This window comes from Eptatretus burgeri, chromosome 8 (assembly GCF_056783735.1).
Source record: "Eptatretus burgeri isolate ZD-2024b chromosome 8, Ebu_testis_v1, whole genome shotgun sequence".
NCBI classification, from domain to species: Eukaryota; Metazoa; Chordata; class Myxini; order Myxiniformes; family Myxinidae; genus Eptatretus; species Eptatretus burgeri.
In genome coordinates this window covers 108,729,623-108,753,734 of record NC_140968.1, presented here as the reverse complement: position 1 = coordinate 108,753,734, position 24,112 = coordinate 108,729,623, and the positions used below count along the sequence as shown (strand labels likewise).

The window sequence follows — 24,112 nt, the reverse complement described above, 5'->3', positions numbered from 1 at the left end:
AGATGGACATTTCAGGGACTTTCAGGAAGGAAAGTAGGAGAAATGAAGGAAGTGGGCTTGGGTGGATTATCGGGGGTAGAAAAGATCGAGGATTTGGATGGGGGAAGATAAGAGGTGGTGGTGAACAGCTGTTTTGAAAGCCTGGAGGGAAGAATGGGAAAGAATAGAGTGAGGAAGTTTATTCCAAAGGTGGGAAAAAAGAGGAATGAAAGAGTGAAGATGAGCAGTGATTCGATGATTTTGGTAGTTTTACCAGAAGGGGGTTGTTGGCGGACCTTGAGCGCCCTGTGGAAATGTGGTGGGGACAAATCGCAGAGAGAGCAGGGGGGGCAAAACTGGAGAGGAGTCGGTAGAAGACAGAAAGACCACCGACCAACCTGCGGTGATTGAGTGAGAGGCCCAAAGACTCAGCCTCATTGCGGGAGATGCCGATGATCTTAAATGCCCTGGTTTCGACAGCGTGAAGCCGAGAAAGGTGGGAGGCAGGAGCACCAGCCCAGAGGGGAGAGCAGTACTCCATCAGGCTACGGACAAAAGCTTTGTAAGTGGTCAGGAGCTCAAGAGGGCCGAGGAAGGACTTAGCACGACGGAGGATTCCCAGTCGGCGACTGGCTTTTGAGGCGAGGTTGGAAATGTGACTTTCCCAGGAAAGGTCATGGCAGATAGTGAGACCTAGAAGCTTGAAAGAAAAGGCTTCTTCCAGAGGATTGTTGAGAAAGTGGATGGGGGGGTTTTGTAAACGGTCCTTTCGAAGAGACATAGTGAGAGTGTGAGATTTGTCTGGATTGAAAGACATGTTCCACGTGTTGGACCAGTTTGTGATTTTATCCAGATCTGCAGTGAGTGAAGAAGCTGCTGCTTGCCGGTCTGAGGGATGACAGATGGTACGGCAGAGGGTGGAGTCATCGGCAAAGAGAAATAGAGGATTTTCCAGAGAGTCCGAGAGATCATTGATGAAAACCAGAAAAAGAACAGGGCCCAGAACGCTACCTTGAGGAACTCCAGCCTGCACAGGAAGAGGGGATGAAAGAACTCCATTTAGGGCCACACGTTGACTGCGACAGGAGAGGAAGTCTGCGAGCCATGAGTGGAGATGGCCTTGAATACCATGGGAAGAGAGTTTGGTGAGTAGTGCAGGGTGCCAGACTGTGTCAAAAGCACGTGATATGTCCAGGGATACGGCTCGGATTTCCTGTCTGGCATTGAGGACCTCCATCCATTGATGGGAGAGCAGAAGCAGCATATCCAGGGTTGAGTGACCTGGTCTGAAACCAAATTGATGATTGGAAATCAAGCCATTGGAGAAGAGGAAGGATTTCATATCTGAGGCGATGATGGATTCCATCACCTTGCTGATGATTGGGAGAAGGCTGATTGGTCTGTAGTTACAGGGATCTGTTTTTGCACCTTTTTTATGCAGGGCAGTGATGTTAGCAGATTTCCAAGCAGATGGCAGATGACCCTGGGCAAATGAGAGGGTGATTAGAACAGAGAGAGGGTGAGCAAGAGCAGAAGAGCAGGCTTTGAGGACACGTGGGCTGATGCCGTCTGGACCGGTTGCAGAATCTGACTCGAGGTTTGAAAGCAAGCTCTCCACCTTGTCAGGAGAAAAGGATACAGAGTCCAGGGACAGTTGGGTGCGACTGGGTAAAGTGGGTAGAGATAGTGATGGGTTTAGGACACAAGATTTAGCTGCAAACACCGAGTTTAGACATTCAGCTTTATCACGTGTGGAATCAGCAGTGCGGCCATTTGAGGTAAGGGAGGGGATGGAGGGGGAACATACACCAGAAACAGATTTGATTAAACGCCACCAGGATTTTGAGGAGGGAGAGAGGTATGAGAGTTCAGACTTGAGATGAGAAAGATGTTGTTTTCTGGCTCTCCTGAGGGTAGATACACACTTGTTCCGAGCTTTGTGGAAAGAACTGAGATTGCCCTCAGTTGGGTTTGCTTTCCATGAGGCAAAGGCAAGTTGTTTCAGGACAACTGCCTCGCCACAAGCTTCAGTAAACCAAGGGCGGGAGGAAGGGTAAGACAACTGAACACGAGAGGGGATAAATCTGTGCATGAGGGAGAGCAAGTTTCTTTGAAAGAATTCCCAGGATGAGTTGATGTTTGAGAAAGTAGTGATAGGAGACCAGTCTGTAAGTTTGATGGCTGCTCGGAGACCCTGCCAGTCGGCTTGAGTGAAATGCCAGACTCGACGGCGGTGAGGTGGTTCTCTGATAACAGCCAGAGAGATGTCCACTTTAACAAGGACGTGGTCAGAAGAACCAATTGGAGCGAAGGAAGAGCAGCAGATATTGTCAGGGAAATTTGTCAAAATCAGATCCAGAAGAGATGGAGTACCATTGGTTGAGATCCGGGTCGGGAAGTTGACCGATTGAGTCAGTCCCAATGAGTCGCAGAAAGCTTTTGCTGAGGTGCCATGGCAGGTGAGAGAGGTACCCACACCTAGCCAACTGGCGTGATGACAATTGAAGTCACCACATAAGAGGAAGAGAGAGTTTGGATGAGAAGATAGAAGATGGTCCATGTTTTCGGATAGTGAGATGTAGATGGAGTCATCACTGTTCGGTGGACGGTACAGTACACATATAAACATGAGGTGGGAGTGGAGGGGAAGCCGAAGCCAGAGGTATTCCTGGGGGTGTGGGGGAGTGAGAGCAGTGCATGGAGAGTGAGGAATAGAGTCTTTGATGAAGAGAGCAACACCTCCACCAGGACGAGGCTCAGGTCTGTCATACCGTAAGAGGGAGTAGCCAGGGAGAGATACTTGGGAGTCAGACACGTCTTGGGAGAGGAAAGTTTCTGTTAGGCAGATAATGTCTGGTTTGTCAGTGGCAACCTGTATGGAGAGATCTGAAAGGTTTGAGCGAAGGCCCCGGATATTTGAGGTCCACACTTTTAATGAAGAAGAAGGGGAGGAGGCTTTGGGTGCAGGAGGTGGAGGGGGAGGGGGAGGGTAGGACAAGGGACGAGGGGGGCAGGTCAGGAGGGTTGCTGAAGGAGTGTGGGGTATTGCAGAACAGCGAGGGGAGGGGGCCGAATGAGGAGAAAAGGCTCTGTGGTGCTGGGGGAGAGGGGGACAAGAGACAAGGAAGAAGGCAGTTGAGGATTTGAGGAGGTGGAGTGAAGAGATGGAGGTGAGAGGGCAGTGGAGGGAGGCAGGTTGGTGGATGAGAGGGGGGCAACTTTGAGAAGGAAGAGTGGGGGCGATGAAAGGTGGGAGAAAGGTGAGGGGGGGATTTTTGAGAGAGGTGAGAGGGAGGCTTGGAGGAAGAAGAGTGGGATGGTTGCTTTGAGAGTGAGAGTGAGGGGTGAGGGGGGTGAGTTGGCACTGAATTTGGAAAAAAAGAATGGTTGATGGAAAGCGAGCATCCATGGCAAACTGTGGTTTTTAAAAGTTTTAAGTCAGAGATGCGATTTAACACAATTCTTGATGGATGCAATGAAGGCGAATTCAGAGAATGGAGAGAAGAAGCGCTGTAATAGTTGGATTTTTTAGACAAGGAATGAAGAAGAGCTCGAAATGAGAGCAGTCTGTTAAAATAGCAGAAGAGTAGTGCATTGTGAAACAGTAAAGAGTCCCACATGTGTGAGAGAGGAAGATGAAGCATTATAAGATCGTTTTTGTTGTTAAAAATAATGTATGAGAGAGTTCAACAGATTAGGTCATGGAAGTGAAAAAAAAAAAAAAAAAAAAAAAAAAAAAAAAAATCGAGGAAGAAGACGAGGAGGAAGTTAAGAGGAAGAAGAAGAAGCAGAATCGGGAGAAGGTGAGCGTGTTGCTGTTGTAGTTTTTTTTTTTTTTTTTTTTTTTTTATAATAAGAAAGAGATTAGTTGGGAGAATGGGGGATGTTTGGAAAGTGGGGAGGATCAAAATTGAAGGTAATGGGGAGGATAGAAAATGAAGGTAATGGGGAGAAAAAACAAACAACAAAAAAAAAACGATCGAACACCGAGTGGAACCGGTAGGCCTCAAGCCTACGCCTAGGCCTCAAGCACAGGTAAGAACGTCGACAAAAATACTCACAAAATAGCACGATTTTTGAAACAAAACCGAACTAGCAACACACAGTAACATGTAGGTGAGAAAATTAAACAGTTAAAACGGGACAAATAACAACCGGAAACTTAGCTTTGAGAAGTCAGCAGGGAGCCCCAAAGGAGACCTCTCGCTGCTCAAAACCGGAACCGGAAGTCTGAGCTGAGTCTGTTCAGGGAGCTGAGGCGTAAAACTGTACGTGCATTGAGGGTGGACAAGGAGGCCTATGTGCGAGGAATCTGTGAGGGGGTAGAGCATCACCTGTGGACAGGTGATTCTCGTCCCGCTTACAGGGGAATTCGCGCATTACGTTCATCCAAGCCCATCCCTCGTAGCACTGCAGTTCGAGCAGAGAGTGGTGGGCTCTTGACAGAGGAGTCTGAAGTGAAGGCCCGCTGGGCCGGTTACTTTGAGTGGTTGTACCAGGCTGATCCCCCAACTGTCGAGTTGGACGTCAAGGGTGTTACAATCCCTGTTGCTGACCCTCGAATCAACTGTGGTCCACCTCCGCTTGTGGAAACACGGGCTGCGGTGAACCGGTTGAAACGGGGCAAAGCTCCAGGGATCTGTGGCATCCATGCCGAACTTCTCAAGGCTGGTGGAAATGCTGCACTCGTGTCGTTGCATGCAGTTTTGTGCTCTGCCTGGAACACAGGCATCATCCCAACTGACTGGAAGAGGGGCCTTGTTGTCCCTCTCTGGAAAGGGAAGGGTGATCGCCAAGACTGCAACAACTACCGAGGGGTGACGCTGCTCTCAGTGCCGGGCAAGGTCTTTGCTCGGATAATTCTCGATAGGGTTCGCCACCATCTGCTTGAGCACCAGCGTCCAGAGCAGTCAGGCTTTACACCAAAGAGGTCAACGATTGACCGTATCCTTGCACTTCGTGTCCTCACCGAACGCAGACGAGAGTTTCGGCAGGGGCTGCTTGCAGCCTATGTTGATCTCTGTAAAGCGTTCGATTCAGTGAATCGGGACGTCCTCTGGAGGATTCTTGGTCTTCGCGGGGTGCCACCAAAACTGATCGATCTGATGTCTGAACTCTACTCTGGTACTGAGAGTGCTGTGAAGTGTGGTGGTACCATCTCTGACTTATTTCCAGTTGTTACTGGAGTTCATCAGGGATGTGTACTTGCCCCCACACTTTTCAGCACTTGTATGGACTGGATTCTAGGGAGGATGTCGGAGAGATCAAGTTGCGGTGCGTCATTTGGGAATGTCAAGATCTCGGACCTTGACTTTGCAGATGATGCAGTCATCTTTGCGGAGACTTTAGACATCCTCTTGGGGGCCCTCGAGGTGCTGAATGAGAAGTCGGAGCCGTTGTGATTACGGGTTTCTTGGGTCAAAACTAAGATCCAGGCTTTCGGTGACATCTTGGATGCTGCTGTCCTGTCTGTGTCTGTTTGTGGTGAGGATGTTGAGGTCGTGGAGAGATTCACTTACCTTGGCAGTGATATTCATGTCTCTGCTGGCTGCGAGTCAGAGGTCAATAGACGTCTGGGTCGGGCCTGGGGAGTCATGGATTCACTGGATCATGGGGTGTGGCGCTGCCGGTACCTGTGCGGGAGGACGAAAGTCCGAGTCTTCAGGTCCTTGGTACTTCCAGTCTTGCTCCATGGTTGCGAGACTTGGACTCTGACCAAGGATCTGAGACGGAGACTTAATTCCTTTGGTAACAGGTCTCTTCGGAGAATCCTTGGCTATCGCTGGTCGGATTTTGTGTCCAACGAGCGGTTGCTGAGAGAGACTCGGATGAGATTTGTTACCTGCATAGTCCGTGAGCGTCAGTTGCGGCTGTATGGACATGTGGCTCGTTTTCCTGACTCTGATCCTGCTCACCAGATTCTCTCAGCGAGGGAGGCTCATGAGTGGAGGAGGCCAGTGGGTCGACCACGTGCCTCATGGTTGCAACAGGATGACCATCATCTCAAGGAGATGGGGATGGGCCTGGCATCTGCCTGGGGGATGGCCAGACGGAGGCCCCTGGAGTACCGGCGGAAAGTGGACGCAGCGACGTGCTGTTCTGGCACATGCTCCCATACCTGACCTGACCTGACCTGATATTACTTGGGTCTTTCATGTCTCCGACGATGCCTTTATCTCCCGGCATGCATCATTCCCCATGACAAAAACCGGAAACAAAAAATAACCAGAAGCAAAAAAAAAAACCGGAAGGAAAAGGGTCACAGCCAACGACACGGATTCCAAATTGCCATGGTATTGTGTTGTTGTTGTTTCCTATTCTCTCATGTGCACGCATTAAGTATGAAGCTCACTGCGTTCGCCATTAAAGAGAACGATGGCAAAAGAAAAACTAAGCTTTCATCGTTCGGCGCGAAATGCCATGGTGAGCGGAAATGACGTCTTTCTTTCGTTCGAATATGAGAGGGAAGCGTTTCTTGGTTTTTTTTCCGTCAAGCAATACATTCAATGGTTTTCACATACATAACACATTGGTTTCACAAATTTCCATTGAAATATTCGGGTATTTCCGTAAATTTTCGCCATTTCAGTCTCGGACACGGACTGCCATCTAGCGGACGGCCGTGATTGGCTGTCTTGAGGCATGTGGGGGTATGGGGGGGGGAGGGGGACACCGGAGACGTGGTGGCCACCGGGGACATTTCAAACTCGATGCAATTGTATACAGCGCACGCGCTGTAATAATAAATAATGAGATGTACCATTACTCACGATGTCAGCGACTTTATAACAAGGGTTATCATGAATAATATTAATTAAATAAACACACATCTGTTGTGCAGGGTTTCTCAAGAGAATCCCAACTGATAAAAATGAACGTTTTAAATCCTGTTCTCATTTGGGTGAAAGATTTGAAAGAGAAAGGACTCGTGTTGTTCATCAACCTTGGGTCACGTGGTTTTCACCGGAAGAGGTTATTTGGAACAAAAATATATAATTATATCTTGGTTGAGATACCAATGGAGACGAGGGAAGAGGGCGTGGCCACAGTCCATTGTGACATCACAATAAGAACTGCAACAATAGAGTTGCAACAACAACTCTTTAGACAGGGCGGTATCATTAAATCTTCAGTTCGTGGAGAGCCGTGCACCAGCCATGTTGTTTCCCATCGTGCTGTTCGTGCTCACCATCCTCGGAAGTACAGCGTCCCGTCCATCACAGCAGGTAAGTGGGGATTGTGAGAAATAACAACGTATTGTACTTGGGGAAGGTAAACAACACGATCGGAGTCACTTTCTTTGGAGCTTGGTAAACACAGACTGGTATTTAAAGAAAAAACAGGAGGAGAACAGGAAACACCAGGCACCCGAACTCGTATTTAATTAAAACAGGTAACATCAGGAACCCCAGCTCGTGTATAATTAATAAACAGGATTAAAACAGGTAACACCAGGAACCCCAGCTCGTGTTTAATTAATAAACAGCATTAAAATAGTGAACACAAGGTATCCCAGCTCGTATTTAATTAATAAACAGGATTAAAACAGGTAACACCAGGTATCCCAGCTCGTATTTCATTCATAAACAGGATTAAAACAGGGAACACCAGATATCCCAGCTCGTGTTTCATTTATAAACATGATTAACACAGGTAACACCAGGTATCCCAGCTCGTGTGTAATTAATAAACAGGATTAAAACAGGGAAGGCCAGGTATCCCTGCTCGTGTTTCATTAATAAACAGAATTAAAACAGGTAACACAAGGTACCCCAGCTCATATTTCATGAATAAACAGGATTAAAACAGGTAACGCCAGGAATCCCAGCTCGGATTTAATTAATAAACAGGATAAAAACAGGTAACACCAGGTACCCCAGCTCATGTATAATTAATAAACAGCATTAGAACAGGTAACACCAGGAACCCCAGCTCGTATTTCATGAATAAACAGGATTAAAACAGGTAATGCCAGGTATCCCAGCTCGTGTTTAATTAATAAACAGGATAAAAACAGGTAACTCCAGGTATCCCAGCTTGAATTTAATTAATAAACAGGATTAACACAGGTAACACCAGGAACCCCAGCTCGGATTTAATTAATAAACAGCATTAAAACAGGTAACAACAGGTATCCCTGCTCATGTATTATTTATAAACAGGATTAAAACAGGTAACGCCATGTATCCCAGCTTGTGTTTAATTAATAAACAGAATTAAAACAGGTAATGCCAGGTATCCGAGCTCGTATTTAAATAATAAACAGGATTAAAACAGGTAACGCCATGTATCCCAGCTTGTGTTTAATTAATAAACAGAATTAAAACAGGTAACACAAGGTACCCCAGCTCATATTTCATGAATAAACAGGATTAAAACAGGTAACGCCAGGAATCCCAGCTCGGATTTAATTAATAAACAGGATAAAAACAGGTAACACCAGGTACCCCAGCTCATGTATAATTAATAAACAGGATTAAAACAGGTAACACCAGGAACCCCAGCCCGGATTTAATTAATAAACAGGATAAAAACAGGTAACACCAGGAACCCCAGCTCATGTATAATTAATAAACAGCATTAAAACAGGTAACAACAGGTATCCCTGCTCATGTATTATTTATAAACAGGATTAAAACAGGTAACGCCATGTATCCCAGCTTGTGTTTAATTAATAAACAGAATTAAAACAGGTAATGCCAGGTATCCGAGCTCGTATTTAAATAATAAACAGGATTAAAACAGGTAACGCCATGTATCCCAGCTTGTGTTTAATTAATAAACAGAATTAAAACAGGTAACACAAGGTACCCCAGCTCATATTTCATGAATAAACAGGATTAAAACAGGTAACGCCAGGAATCCCAGCTCGGATTTAATTAATAAACAGGATAAAAACAGGTAACACCAGGTACCCCAGCTCATGTATAATTAATAAACAGGATTAAAACAGGTAACACCAGGAACCCCAGCCCGGATTTAATTAATAAACAGGATAAAAACAGGTAACACCAGGAACCCCAGCTCATGTATAATTAATAAACAGCATTAGAACAGGTAACACCAGGAACCCCAGCTCGTATTTCATGAATAAACAGGATTAAAACAGGTAATGCCAGGTATCCCAGCTCGTGTTTAATTAATAAACAGGATAAAAACAGGTAACTCCAGGTATCCCAGCACGTGTGTAATTAATAAACAGGATTAAAACAGATAACACCAGGTACCCGAGCTCGTGTTCAATTGATAAACAGGATAAAAACAGGCAACACCAGGTACCCCAGCACGTGTATAATTAATAAACAGGATTAAAACAGATAACACCAGGTACCCCAGCACGTGTATAATTAATAAACAGGATTAAAACAGATAACACCAGGTACCCGAGCTCGTGTTCAATTGATAAACAGGATAAAAACAGGCAACACCAGGTACCCCAGCACGTGTGTAATTAATAAACAGGATTAAAACAGATAACACCAGGTACCCGAGCTCGTGTTCAATTGATAAACAGGATAAAAACAGGCAACACCAGGTACCCCAGCACGTGTATAATTAATAAACAGGATTAAAACAGATAACACCAGGTACCCCAGCACGTGTATAATTAATAAACAGGATTAAAACAGATAACACCAGGTACCCCAGCACGTGTATAATTAATAAACAGGATTAAAACAGGTAACACCAGGTACCCCAGCACGTGTGTAATTAATAAACAGGATTAAAACAGATAACACCAGGTACCCGAGCTCGTGTTCAATTGATAAACAGGATAAAAACAGGCAACACCAGGTACCCCAGCACGTGTATAATTAATAAACAGGATTAAAACAGATAACACCAGGTACCCCAGCACGTGTATAATTAATAAACAGGATTAAAACAGATAACACCAGGTACCCCAGCACGTGTATAATTAATAAACAGGATAAAAACAGGCAACACCAGGTACCCCAGCTCGTATTTAATTAATAAACAGGATTAAAACAGGAAACTCCAGGTATCCCAGCTCGTGTTTCATTTATAAACATGATTAACACAGGTAACACCAGGTACCCCAGCTCGTGTGTAATTATGAAACAGGATTAAAACAGGTAACACCAGGTACCCCAGCTCATGTATAATTAAGAAACAGGATTACAATAGGTAACACCAGGTATCCCAGCTCATGTAGAATTAAAACAGGTAACGCCAGGTACCCCAGCTCGTGTATAATTCATAAACAGGAATAAAACAGGTAACACAAGGTACCCCAGCTCGTGTATAATTCATAAACAGGAATAAAACAGGTAACACCAGGTACCCGAGCTCGTGTTCAATTGATAAACAGCATGAGAACAGGTAACACCAGGTGCCCCAGCTCGTGAATAATTAATAAACAGGATTAAAACAGGTAACCCCAGGTACCCCAGCTCGTATTTAATGAATAAACAGTCTTAAAACAGGTGACACCAGGTACCCCACCTCGTGTTCAATTAATATACAGCATTAGAACAGGTAACACCAGGTATCCCAGCTGGGATTTAATTAATAAACAGGATTAAAACAGGTAACATCAGGAACCCCAGCTTGTATTTAATTAATAAACAGGATTAAAACAGGTAACTCCAGGTATCCCAGCTTGAATTTAATTAATAAACAGGATTAAAACAGGTTACACCAGGAACCCCAGCTCGGATTTAATTAATAAACAGGGTTAAAACAGGTAACATCAGGTATCCCAGCTCATATTTAATTAATAAACAGGTTTAAAACAGGTAACATCAGGAACCCCAGCTCGTATTTAATTAACAAACAGGATTAAAACAGATAACTCCAGGTATCCCAGCTTGAATTTAATTAATAAACAGGTTTAAAACAGGTAACATCAGGAACCCAAGCTCATATTTAATTAATAAACAGGGTTAAAACTAATAACACAAGGATCCCCAGCTCGTGTTTCGTTAATGCACTGGATTAAAACAGGGAACGCCAGGTACCCCAGCTCGTGTTCAATCAATAAACAGCATTAGAAGAGGGAACACCAGGTACCCCAGCTCATGTATAATTTAAAAACAGGTTTAAAACAGGTAACAACAGGAACCCCACCTTGTGTTCAATTAATAAACAGGATCAGAACAGGGAACACCAGCTCGTATTTAATTAATAAACAGGATCAGAACAGGGAACACCAGGTATCCCACCTCGTGTATAATTTAAAAACAGGATTAAAACAGGTAACGCCATGTATCCCAGCTCGTGTTTCATTAATAAACAGAATTAAAACAGGTAACACAAGGTACCCCAGCTCGTGTTTAATTAATAAACAGAATTAAAACAGGTAATGCCAGGTGTCCCAGCTCATATTTAATTAATAAACAGGATCAGAACAGGGAACACCAGGTACCCCAGCTCGTATTTAATTAATAAATATGATGAGAACAGGTAACAGCAGGTACCCCAGCTCATTTGTAGATAATGAACAGGATTAAAACAGGTAACACCAGTAACCCCAACTCCTGTATAATTAATAAACGGTATAAGGTTTCCAAGACGTATTAATTGACTCCATAGTATTTTTAAACGGATCATTTTGTGAGTATTTCACGGAGACGCCATTTCCCCGTGCTCTCCCTTCCGATGGAGAACAACACTCCCTACCAAACTCCGTTATCCTAATTTACAAATGTTCGATTTCACAAGGAACAAACATGGGTGGAAACATCACCTTCGTCCACCTTCAGTAGTGGATGTGTTGAGAATACGAGGTGGTTCGGTGTGAATAGATAAAATATTATCTATTTATTACGTATGCACGTGCAAACACGAAATGAATGTTCATTCACACTAATACCAAAGAGATATAAATAAATAAGGAGGTGTACCATTACTCACTCTGTAAGCTCCTTTATAACAAGGGTTATCATGAATAACATTAATTAAATAAACACACGTCTGTTGTGCAAGGTTTCTCATGAGAATCCCAACTGATAAAAATGAACGAGTTAAATCCTGTTCTCATTTGGGTAAAAGATTTGAAAGAGAAAGGACTCGTGTTGTTCATCAACCTTGGGTCACGTGGTTTTCACTGGAAGAGGTTGTTTGGAACAAAAATATGTAGTTATATCTCTGTTGAGATATGAATGCAGAGGAGGGAAGGGGGCGTGGCCACTGTCCATTGTGACATCACAATAAGACGTGCAACAATGGAGAACTCTTTAGACAGAGCGGTATCATTAAATCTTCAGTTCGTGGAGAGCCGTGCACCAACCATGTTGTTTCCCATCGCGCTGTTCGTGCTCACCATCCTCGGAAGTGGAGTGTCCCGTCCATCACAGCAGGTAAGTGGGGATTGTGAGAAATAACAACGTATTGGACTTGGGGAAGGTAAACAACACGATCGGAGTCACTTTCTTTTCAGCTTGGTAAATCAGGATCGTTGGGAGGATTTAAAATGGGGGGAGTTGGTTGGTCTTGGAGTGAGGGGTGTGTTGTTTTCACAAGTTTGACCAATCAGAGCATGATGGGCCGTCCCATCGAGTTCCGATCAAAGTTTGGATTTAAGTTCAATTCACCAAGTGATTCCTGACAGGAAACACAACATGTCAGAAAAGGGAATACACAGATTTACATCCTTGTCGTCAACTTTACTTTTTATCATATCACAAGTACATTCATCATCTTGAAACATCTATCATACAATGTTGTTTTCATAATTTGTTGATTGAAATTCTCCCATAACAAGGCTGAAAGCAACTCAAGGTTTTTGGGTTGTATACAGTGCGTACTGTAATCAGTAATCACACCGACTCCAATCAGGTGATCACCAAAAAATTGGCGATATTGGCCGTGTGTGTGTGTGTGTGTGTGTGTGTGTGTGTGTGTGTGTGTGTGTGTGTGTGTGTGTGTGTGTGTGTGTGTGTGTGTGTGTGTGTGTGTGTGTGTGTGTGTGTGTGTGTGTGTGTGTGTGTGTGTGTGTGTGTGTGTGTGTGTTGTTCAAAAGCAAAACATTCTCACGTCTGACTCCCCAACCTCACCACCCCTCTCTGTCACTCTTTCTTTGTCCCATCCACACTCCTCCCCCTCCTCATACAGTGCAGCACCCTCCTTCCATATCCCTCTCCATTGTTCTCTCTCTCTCTCTCTCTCTCTCTCTCTCTCTCTCTCTCTCTCTCTCTCTCTCTCTCTCTCTCTCTCTCTCTCTCTCTCTCTCTCTCTCTCTCTCTCTCTGTGTTGTGTCCGGACAGTGGTTATCTCTGGACGTGTCTGGACAGTGGTTACCTCTGAGCGGTGTTTGTATCCAGACTTGCCAGTGTTGTATTTATCTCCGGACATGGCTGGGTGGCGAGTGTCTCCAGACAGCTTGGATCCGGACACGACCGGGCATTGCTTTTCTCTGGATGCGTCTGGGCAGTGTTTGTCTCTGGATTTCTCTGAACGCTGTTTGTCTCCAAGCGGTGTTGTCTCCAAGCGGTGTTTGTCTCCAAGCGGTGTTTGTCTCCGGACGGTGTTTGTCTCCGGACGGTGTTTGTCTCCAAGCGCTGTTTGTCTCCAAGCGGTGTTTGTCTCCGGACGGTGTTTTCCACTGGACATGTCCGAGTGGTGTTGGTCTCCAGGCAGTATTTTTCGTATTATCAGTATAAAATGGAAAATCATTTTGATGAGACTATGAATCGGAATTAATGCTCCACCACACGTGTGCCTTCCATTCTTCTCACCTCACGGTGCCGTCACTTCCTCCACCCCTCCTCTCTCTGCTTTCCTCCTTGCTCCCACACCCCTCCTTGCTCTCCCCCTCCACCCTCCCTCTGTCCCCCTATTTTTGTCCCAACTTATCATATTCCCATCAGTGAAGTGACAGGTAGTGTTTGATAGTCTAAAATACATACATCCAGCAAGTGGATTATCAAACACTAGTCCCAGAATGCTTTCCCTCCATGCCCTTCGAATCTCCTCTCTCATCATCACTCAGTTATTACATAAACGAGTAAACTCTCGACCATTCCATGAGCCATCGTGTTTGTATTTAAAACATTTCAAGATAATGTTCTTATTTTGTCATGAACTTTTAGATTTCGTAAATTATTTGTAAAAACATTGTTTAGTTAATTTTAAATGAAAAATAAACATTCCTCCTTCCCCTGCCCTTGTCTATTTCCACAGGTTTACCAGAATGATGCTGTTGAGGATGGAGGGATGTCTGTGGTTCGCGACGTCGCGTTCATCGTGACTTCCTTCCTTTTATTTTATGTTGTAATCACATTTGATCCGTCATGTTGGTTCAACAACAAGGGGAGCCCCAAAAGAAAGCTTTGCATTCACTGGTAAAGAACACAAGTGACTTATTCATCAATATCTATCATACCTTCATCCACGAGAGAACAAGATCGCTCAGATATTTGGAGAGAGTTTATTGTGTACGATGATATGTTGGATTAAAAAGGACGAGAATTTTTTTTTTTTCTTACAAATGGAATGTGTTGTTTAATTGTTGGAAGGGATGATAAGGTGTCCAAAATCCATTGATGACATTTTTTTCATCCAATGTTCTGGGGCCATTTTAAATTTCAAGATGGCCACCATGTTACACCAAATTTCCCAACAACTTGGGCTTTGAATGTCATATGAAGTCTATTTTGGTGGCAATACCCACATTTGTCATGCAAAGAAGTTAAAATTTTCTCAAAGTTCTGGATGGTGACCATCTTGGATTTCAAAATGGCTGCCATGAACAAACCCACTTTTGCTGCATTAATCAAGTTAAATTTGGTGTAAATACCTCATTCGTCATTTGCAGGTCCGGTGGAACTTTGGAAAGCCTTCACTTTGGGAAGCTGTTTGTAATTATAGTTGTGTATTCACTAACCTGTGTGTCAAAAAAAACCTGCAAAAGTTTCAGCAGTCTGTCTTGGAATTCATGAAAAATCTGCACTTCTGCAATTCAGCAATGTCGATATACTGCCCGTCATCAACTTGGTCTTGCAGAACACTGAAGAACTCTCAGTCTGTGGCAATAAATGCAACATTCACTGAAGGCTGGATGATTCGTACCCTGTTTTCAAGAGTTTTCTCTTCATATCATGGACGCTGAATGTGCTTTTCCCAGTTTTTTGTGAAGCAGGACGTGCAGTGTTCAAAACGTCACGAGACAGAAATCTCCAGAAGACAGAAATCTCCAGAGGATGAGACAGTGAATCTCCAGAAGATGAGATGGTGAATCTCCAGAAGACAGAAATCTTCAGAAGACGAGGCAGTGAATCTCCAGAAGATGAGACGGTGAATCTCCAGAAGACAGAAATCTCCAGAGGACGAGAGAGTGAATCTCCAGAAGATGAGACGGTGAATCTCCAGAAGACAGAAATCTCCAGAAGACGAGGCAGTGAATCTCCAGAAGACAGAAATCTACAGAGGACGAGACAGTGAATCTCCAGAAGATGAGACGGTGAATCTCCAGAAGACAGAAATCTCCAGAAGACAGAAATCTACAGAGGACGATACAGTGAATCTCCAGAAGACAGAAATCTCCAGAGGATGAGACAGTGAATCTCCAGAAGACAGAAATCTCCAGAGGATGAGACAGTGAATCTCCAGAAGACAGAAATCTCCAGAGGATGAGACAGTGAATCTCCAGAAGACAGAAATCTCCAGAAGACGAGACAGTGAATCTCCAGAAGAGAGAAATCTACAGAGGACGATACAGTGAATCTCCAGAAGACAGAAATCTCCAGAGGATGAGACAGTGAATCTCCAGAAGACAGAAATCTCCAGAGGATGAGACAGTGAATCTCCAGAAGACGAGACAGTGAATCTCCAGAAGACAGCATGTCGGCAAGCCTAACTTTCCAGGCATCATAATGACTGCTGTTTACAATTTCTTGGATTGTTTCCTCCCATGTTACCAGGAATTGTCCCTTCTGGAGTTTTTCACGCACAATGGGCTCTTCCTCATCTGTGATTCGTTGACAAAATACACATTTTGATTTGACAAACACTGAGCTGCTGAAACTAGTATACTTAATAGATTCTGAAGCACTGGGTCATCCTCTTTGTCAGTGAAGTTGTCTTGTGAAGGAACAGCAAGTTTGCTTCTTCTTTCATCTCGATCCAGGTGACTCAGTTTTATCCAGGTGACTCGGTTTTATCCAGGTGACTTGGTTTTTTAATGTCAATCTCTGTGTAAAGTGGCTTTCTTCGCTTTGAGCTTGTCTGCTCCAATTCAAAGCAGCCTTTGTCCAACTCACACAAATTCTGGATTGTCATAATCTGCCTGTTCTGTGCACACTTTGGAAAAGTTTCAAATGCTGATTCTTTGAAGGTTCTTTCTGTTTTAAGTATCAACAAGCTTTTCATCAGTATCTGTCTGGCAATACAAGCAGAGTTTAATTCTGTTGTTGGTTTGTTGAACGGGAGCTCTTTTGTGGATGCCATCATGTTTCCCATTACATAAAGTGAAACATGAGAAGTTGATGATGATTCAAGTGATAGAACAACGAGCTCTTTGTTTTTGTAAGAACAATCTATCTGAAATAATGAAGGACAACCAGACGTGGATAGATTCTACGTGATGATTTCCTTGATATTCAGATTGATTTTGTTATTGGATGTGTAAACAGAACATTTCCCAATTCACCAAATGCTTGTTCCTTGTTGCCTCCGTATTTTGTTAATTTTTAACAGTTTCCTCATCGCTCTTGCTTTACTGAGTGATACTTTCTTCTCACACAGCTCTTTCTTTCTCACACTTCTTCCTTTGATAACTTGATCCATGGTGAATGTTCTAAAAAAGTCCATTTACCATTATCTTCATCGATGAAGTATAAGTGATGTAATTTAATTTCTTTAGACACAGCACGTGATGATATGAATGATGTTCCACGAATGTGACACAAGTTGAAACCTCTGACTGGATTTTATGTTCAAACAAAGTGGCAATGATGTTTTAAGGAAGAATCTTGAAGGTGACTCATTTGACATTTCTTGTCAATATAAACTAAAACTCCACCTACGAAGTGTTGATTTCCAAGGAATAGTTTGTTTGTGAACGTCAAAGTTGTGGGAAAAAATCCTTCTGAAACGGCAGGTATTTTAAAAACCCAAGATACCCACCAAATGACGTCATGATAAAATGTTACCGATGGAATTCCAGCAAAGTAAGGCTTGATTTACAAAAAAGTCACAATTTCCTTCTTCAGCAAAAACAAATGCAAAAGTTCATAACATCCTCGACCATTACATGAGATTCTTCAAATAATCAAGTGTGATTCATCGTTCCACACCGTTCCTACGGACATTGTTTAAGTTACATCTGCATGCTCCATATTCCGTATCCTCCAGAATTGTAACACTCGTGGAACATGTTTGTTTATGCTTTGCAAAACCATGTGTTCAATACTTTTCATGTGATGTAAAACTTCATTTAAGCTTGAACTGAGAATGTTTGTTTGTTTTGTTGCAGTTTACGATGTCGATGCAAAGTGAAACGGAAAAATGAATCGAAACTTAATCCACCGTTGGTCACGGAGGTTTGGGAAACCGAACCCCTTGAGATTCAGAAAGCAGAGGGAAAGGAAGTTCTGGAAATTACTGACAAAATGGAGTTCACAACAAAACAGAACTTTGGTAATGATGAACAAGAGGAAGAATATCAAAAAGAGAAAGAAAAGGTTTTACGAGCAGAGGAAGAAAAGCTTCAGGAATATGAGGCTCGGTTGGTCGAAAATGAAAGAAATCTTGTACAAAGAGAGAAGTTTGTGCAGGAAATGGAACATGAGTTGATGGAAAAGGACGTGCAATGGAAACTGGAAAAAGAGTTATGGCAAAAGGAGGAAAAGGACCGGAAGAAAGGAGAGGAGGAACAGCAGAGGCAGAAAAATGAAAAAGAACAGAGAAAGATAAATGAACAGTGGAGGAAAAATGAGGAAGAACAGAGGAAAAATGAAGAAAAGCTCAGGATGAGAAAGAAAGAAGAATCTGCACGAACAAAAGACCAATTCCAAGTCCGAATGTGGATCAAACGCAAAAATAAAGAACTTAACCAGAAAACGCTGGTTGTGGAAAATAGAATGTTCGAGATTCAGAACTGGAAGAAACGTGTGCAGCAGCAGGAGCAACACCTGCAGAGAGGTAAAGAAGAGGAGCTGGAGCGACAAAGTGCGTTTGAAGCATTAATGAATGGGAAAGATGAGGAGATATATAAACGGCAGATTCGTATGCACGAAAAAGGAGAGGAGCTCAACGATGGAGAGTGCAGGCTGCGTAAATTGGAGGAAGAGATTAGTGTTCGAGAGAGAGAACACCAGGAAGAACGAAAACAATGTGAAATTAAATGGGAACTGAAAGAGTTCATGTTAACGGTAAGAGAGAAAGAGATGAGGGACAGAAAAAATAATGTGGAGGGAAGGGAGAAGGAGGTCTTGGAAAGAGAGACCAAAGTCAAAGATACAGGAAAGCTTCCTGAGAAAAACGAGGAAGAGATTCGTGTTCGAGAGAGAGAACACAAGGAACAACGAAAACAATGCGAAGTTAAATGGAAACTGAAAGAGTTCATGTTAATGGTGAGAGAGAAAGAGATGAGGTACAGAAAAAATAATGTGGAGGGAAGGGAGAAGGAGGTCTTGGAAAGAGAGACCAAAGTCAAAGATACAGGAAAGCATGTTGAGAAAAACGAGGAAGAGATTCGTGTTCGAGAGAGAGAACAGAAGGAAGAACGAATACAATGTGAAGTTAAATGCAAACTGAAAGAGTTCATGTTAACGGTTAGAGAGAAAGAGATGAGGGACAGAAAAAATAATGTGGAGGGAAGGGAGAAGGAGGTCTTGGAAATAGAGACCGAAGTAAAAAATACAGGAAAGCTTGCTGAGAAAAAGGAGGAAGAAATGCTTGGAACGAATGACGAGCTGCAGCAGCAACAGCAGAAAGAGGGCAATGTTGGTTTGCTGCCACCGACTGAACCGAACCCTCACAGTGATGACGAGCAACAGCAGCAACAACTGTACAGTGATGTCCTCAAAAAACAACCGAAGCCTCAACGTGAAGTCAGGTTACGTCAGCAGAAACAGCACGATGTTCATCGGCTGCCACCCAAACGGGAGCCACAACATTCTTCTCAATCTGAGTTTCTCAAGGACGAAGGAGCGGAAATTGAAAGGCGCAAAAACAACCTCATGTTCCGTGGAGTGAAGGAGGGAAAAGGTGAACATGATACGGAGGCTGTGGCAAAATTAATAAAAGCCATGAACCTGGACATCGAGCCTGAACGGACTTTCCGCATTGGACGCTATGTTGAGAACAGCTCCAGACCCATAAAAGTTGTTTTCAGATGCGAGTCTGACAGGAATCAGGTTCTTACGAATAATAAGAAGATCCGGAATTTGAATGATCCCTCTCTGTGGACAAGAAATATATTTATCACTCCAGACTACACTCAGCTCCAAAGAGAAAAACAAGAGTTGCTGCTGAGTGAACTTGACAAAAAGAGAGAAAGTGATCCAAATGGGCAATACACCATCAGAGGAGACAAAGTCATCCTCCTGAAGAAGCCCAAGGACAACCCTCATCTCCGTAGATGAGGACCATCCCGCCTCATCTCCAAAGATCACCACCGTCCCTCCTCATGTCCCATCTCACATGATACAGTCTCCTCATGCTCCACACTATAAAAGAAAGACAGTATATTCTATTGAAAACTATTTCCATCAACACACGGTCTCTTCCAAACAAGTGAATTTACCTGAGATCATATCGGAGCCATAACCGAAACCTTTTTTGGAAACTCCAGTCAAGGATAGGGAATTTCACTCCTGATGGACATTTTACATTTCATCAGAACACGAACCTAAACTTTTGGAGTGAAGACACCAAAGCTTCAGAAAACCATGGTGGGGTCTCATTGTTGATCAAAAGCAATTAATCACCAACTTACGTTTCTCATTGGCTGCATCCTCAACGGAAACCTCACCATGACGAATGGCTGCAACAGCAGAAGCAAATGCGATGCAAGACCTTCAACAGGTGAGCACTTTTCAATACCTTTTGACAGGTCAGGTGAACACACAGAGTGCAAACACAGCTAACTCTAAGATCAAAACATGAAGTTGAAATCAATTTTGGCACTTTGTCTTTCACAGACATTGCTGTTAACACTTCCTTCGATGAAGAAGAATATCATTAATTGTGGAGATAATTGTAATTATAATTTTTGTGGGAAGGTATCTTATAGAAATGGTTATTCCCATGCAGAATATAGAACAAGAACTTCACCTCCGTTCGATTGGATGAGATCACCCGATTCACCTTTTCAACGATTACCTGTTCCATCCATGCATTTCCTTCTGTGGCCCTTTCTGAACAAGTTATCAAACTGATGAAGATATCAATGTGTTTAATCTTTCATATTTGTGTTGTATTTCCCAAAGGGCCCTCAGAAGGTGCTTCGTCCAGCTCACCTGAAACCATCGTACCAGTTGGAACGTAAGTTGCCAAGATTCTTATCGTACATTATAAACTCTTCCAAACATGGTCTAAACTACCTGTTCTTCACCTGCATCATGTCCCGTTTTGTCTGCGCCTCAAAACAGTGTTGAAGACAAACAAATATTTTGCTGAACTCGAATCCAGACAATCAGCAAACAAACCTTCCATTTGGTGGAAGTCAGGCATGACTGTTACTGTACACGTGTCAGTCATTGCGTAGACATGGACGATCATTAAAATTAATTGTTTGAATCATCCAGTGGGAGCTTGTGATGAAGACAATAAAGATGTGAAATTGAATGCAAAAGAAGGAAGAAAAATTCAACTGAGATGCAGAAACCAATTGATAGGATATAATATTTCCAGGATTGCGATGGAAGACTTAATAATGATGGAGATGATGAGGACAATGGTATTGAGGGATTTTGTCATCCTTTTGTTGATGTGGGTGCAGAGGAAGAAGTTTCAGGAACGGCCACTGGAGAAGAAGATGTGATGCTTCGCAGTAGATCCATCATCACTCTGTCGTACAAGCACTCCAGGAAAGTAAGATGAAACATCAGTCTCTTACAGACGGCTGATCCGAGATTTTAAAAAGATAAACATCAGTCTCCAGAAGTACAGGTAATTAAACCTTCCATAGACCTTAATCACTTGCACCCCTTTTTGTGTCCATGTGTCCATGCAACTCTACCTCCACCGAGGTTGCTCGGTTTCAAACCAAAATTTGAAAGGTAAGGACACATACAGATCTGTTTATTGGATAAGATAGAAGACATATATTTATTTTATTTTACTTTTGGATTTTAAAAAAATTATTTATTTTATTTTTAAGAAAATAATAAGTTTATTCCTTCAGATAAGGGTAACATCTGGTAGGTTTACGATAAAAGTGTGGATGTACGTTGCGTAGATGGTCAAGTTGTGTAAAATAGCGGAGGCCTTACGTATTGAAAGGATCACCGAGTCTGGCAGGGCGGGACACGTGGGATTGTTATAAAGAGTGACCGAGTCGAGAGGGCGGGAAGTGCAGGATTATCGCCAAGTCCTTACTTGGGAGGTTAGGCGAGGAAGGGGCCGCGGAGGGCTGGTAGAAAGCAGAAGTGGCCAAAGGGTTTAATCGCTACAAAGGACACTGAGGAGAGGTAAGAACGAGATAGAGCAAGGGAAAGCGCCAGCAGGTGCAAAGAACGACTCAAGAGAAGAAAACGCTGACGAGTGTTTAAAGAGATCGAAAAGGAAACGCTGACAACAGTTATGGGGAATCAACAACAAAATATAGGAGACCAGGATGCGCTCCTGGCAGGTCAAATTCCGAGTATATGAACAAAACATACGGGTCGAGAACTTCAAAAGATCTGAAGTTGTGGACAGAGAACAGAAAAAGCAAAGATTTCACCCGGATAGAATTGAAAATCTAAGAAGAGAAAGATTGAAAGAGAAAAAAAATTAAAAAACAACTCGAAAACCAGTCGATTCGAGAGCTGAAAAAGAGCCTTGAGAGGAGCAAGTGAAAAGCACAAGTATAAGAGGAAGTTTGAAAGACGACAATCTACTTTTTGAAAAGTACATAAAATATTGTCGGCGATAGCTTTCCTCCCAACAGCGGCAGAAGCGAGAGCAGGAACCAGAGTGATTTACAAGCCATAAAAATGCAAATGAAAGATTATGATGACAATCCAGAAGGATTCATTGAACAAATATTGTTTTGTAACAAAGGAAACCACGAGGATGTGGTGGGATTGATGACAGCGGTGTTGCCAGTCAGGATATGGCGGAAACCCAAGGAATTAGTCACGTGGCCGGATGTCGCACCGGAAGGACAAAACGAAAGAGGTTATAATGCTAGAGTGCAACAATGACACTCATTTAAGAACAGAAATAATCCCACCTGAGATTAATTGAGGAAAGATACAAGGCTGTAAAAAAACAACAAAAAGAAAAACCGGAGGAGTTCAGGGGTGGTGTGTATATGCAAAGTCGGTTGTAAGAACAATTGATCTTCAGATTTAGCATAAACGGGTGAGGTCAACATTCAGGATTCAGTGGAGAGTGTGCAAACGTCGTTGGAATAATAAGATCTTATTTAAAAAGAATATAGTTTTAGATTTCGAGAAAAGGAAAAGAATGAATCTTAAATGAAATGTAAACAACAGCAGTTCACGTACAGTGAGGCGGGGTGGGAGTACACCCTGCTGTGAGTGTGTTTGTTTCCTGGGCCGTGTGTGTGAGATTTAGCAGATGGAAGAACAGGTGGGGACCTGCTTGTGAGAATCTGGTTGTGGGATTAAAAACTAAAACAATTGTTCGATTGTTGTTGTTGTCATTGACAAAGTGCTCTGTCATTGACAATGATAAAACCGACAATTCTTTGAGCATAAACAATGGATCGGTTGTATTCGCACGATAGGTTGTATCACTGTATTATGATCTGAGTTTTTGCAGTCGATTGTAGCAGGAATTTGTGATTGACCGGTGTGCAAATAATGGCTTGCTTGCCTGGTGAGGCATGATTCGGGATGTTTGGTGCCTTGCGTGTGAAGCACCAGGACAGAGGTCTGCAGATGAAGGATATTGAAACTTATTGAAGTCGAAGCCAATGTATTCATATCAAATTTCGAGAGAAACGAGTACCTCGTGTGATGGAGAAAAGATTTAAAATTGACGGTAAAAACTATTAGATTTGGTGGAAGGTGCTGCATGGAGGATTATGCAGGTGCAGGTCACTCATTGAGTGGGCGGATGCTGGCAGATGAGGATGCCAGGCGAAAGCCATGACAAACCGGTGACTGCACTGGAGTTTATACCTCTGCAAAGATTACAGAAGGTGGTTTGCCATTGCATTTCTGATTCCAGCTGTTTGTATTCCTCCATGAACCATGGGTCAAGGTATCTGATCACCATGGTTACCATGGCATGTTTGAATGAGTTAATGTGAATGAGTGATGATTTAAATCGTTCACGATGGTGAAAAACCATTTTCTCTGTGTTACGGCTGTGGATCTGAGGGTTATGCCTGTGCCTATGGACATCATACATCCGCAACTCAGCCGGGCACAACGGCTACACGGATGTTGGAGGATCGCCTGGTATTGGGGAGCACTTTTGAAGAGCAGAATTGGCATTCGAATGGTGATGCCGAGATTGTTGTGTCGTTCATGAAGTTGCTCATCATTGCCCAACAAATATGCAAATATAATATATAAATGGACATCAATACTCATGCTGTTATATTCGCAAACTGACGATGCATCAAAGTACATTCCGCCTCTCGAATGGACGTTGATTGAATGCCCAGTCTGATAGCATTGGTTTCTGAATATTGATGAGTTTGTTTGAAAGGAACTTTTAAAAATGGTATCTCAAATTGCACTATTTGAACTAGTGCGAGTTCCTTCGGGTTTATGGAGGTGATTGTTCAAGTCACTTCTATTGATCAACATTCATTGTTCATTATAACAATGGGCCCATGTGAGAGATGGCTGAGCAGAATTTGGCAGAAATACAAACAAATTTCCCGTTATCGAACATTGGGTATGGCATCACGATGGAAATATGGCACAATGGAATGAACCCCTGCACTGTATTGGATTCTATGATGTTTGAATGAGGGAATGTGAATTATGCAAATGAATTACAGAATGTGGAATTCAAAATTGCAACAACTGATATTTGGATT

At 43.1% G+C, this 24,112-nt stretch overlaps 2 protein-coding genes across 4 annotated transcripts in view; one reads left to right on the top strand and one right to left on the bottom strand.

Annotated features, from left to right (window-relative positions):
- LOC147022512 (uncharacterized) overlaps positions 1-24,112 on the bottom strand; it is a 155,007-nt gene that overhangs the window by 75,277 nt on the left and 55,618 nt on the right. The gene's annotated exons all lie outside the window — the stretch shown is intronic.
- LOC147022514 (uncharacterized) lies at positions 13,960-22,389 on the top strand. Its single transcript, XM_085893491.1, has 4 exons — positions 13,960-14,285; positions 17,417-19,971; positions 20,376-20,430; positions 20,888-22,389. The coding sequence occupies exons 1-2, from the start codon at positions 14,077-14,079 to the stop codon at positions 19,527-19,529; spliced, it is 2,322 nt and encodes a 773-aa protein (XP_085749617.1). The 5' UTR covers positions 13,960-14,076; the 3' UTR covers positions 19,530-19,971; positions 20,376-20,430; positions 20,888-22,389.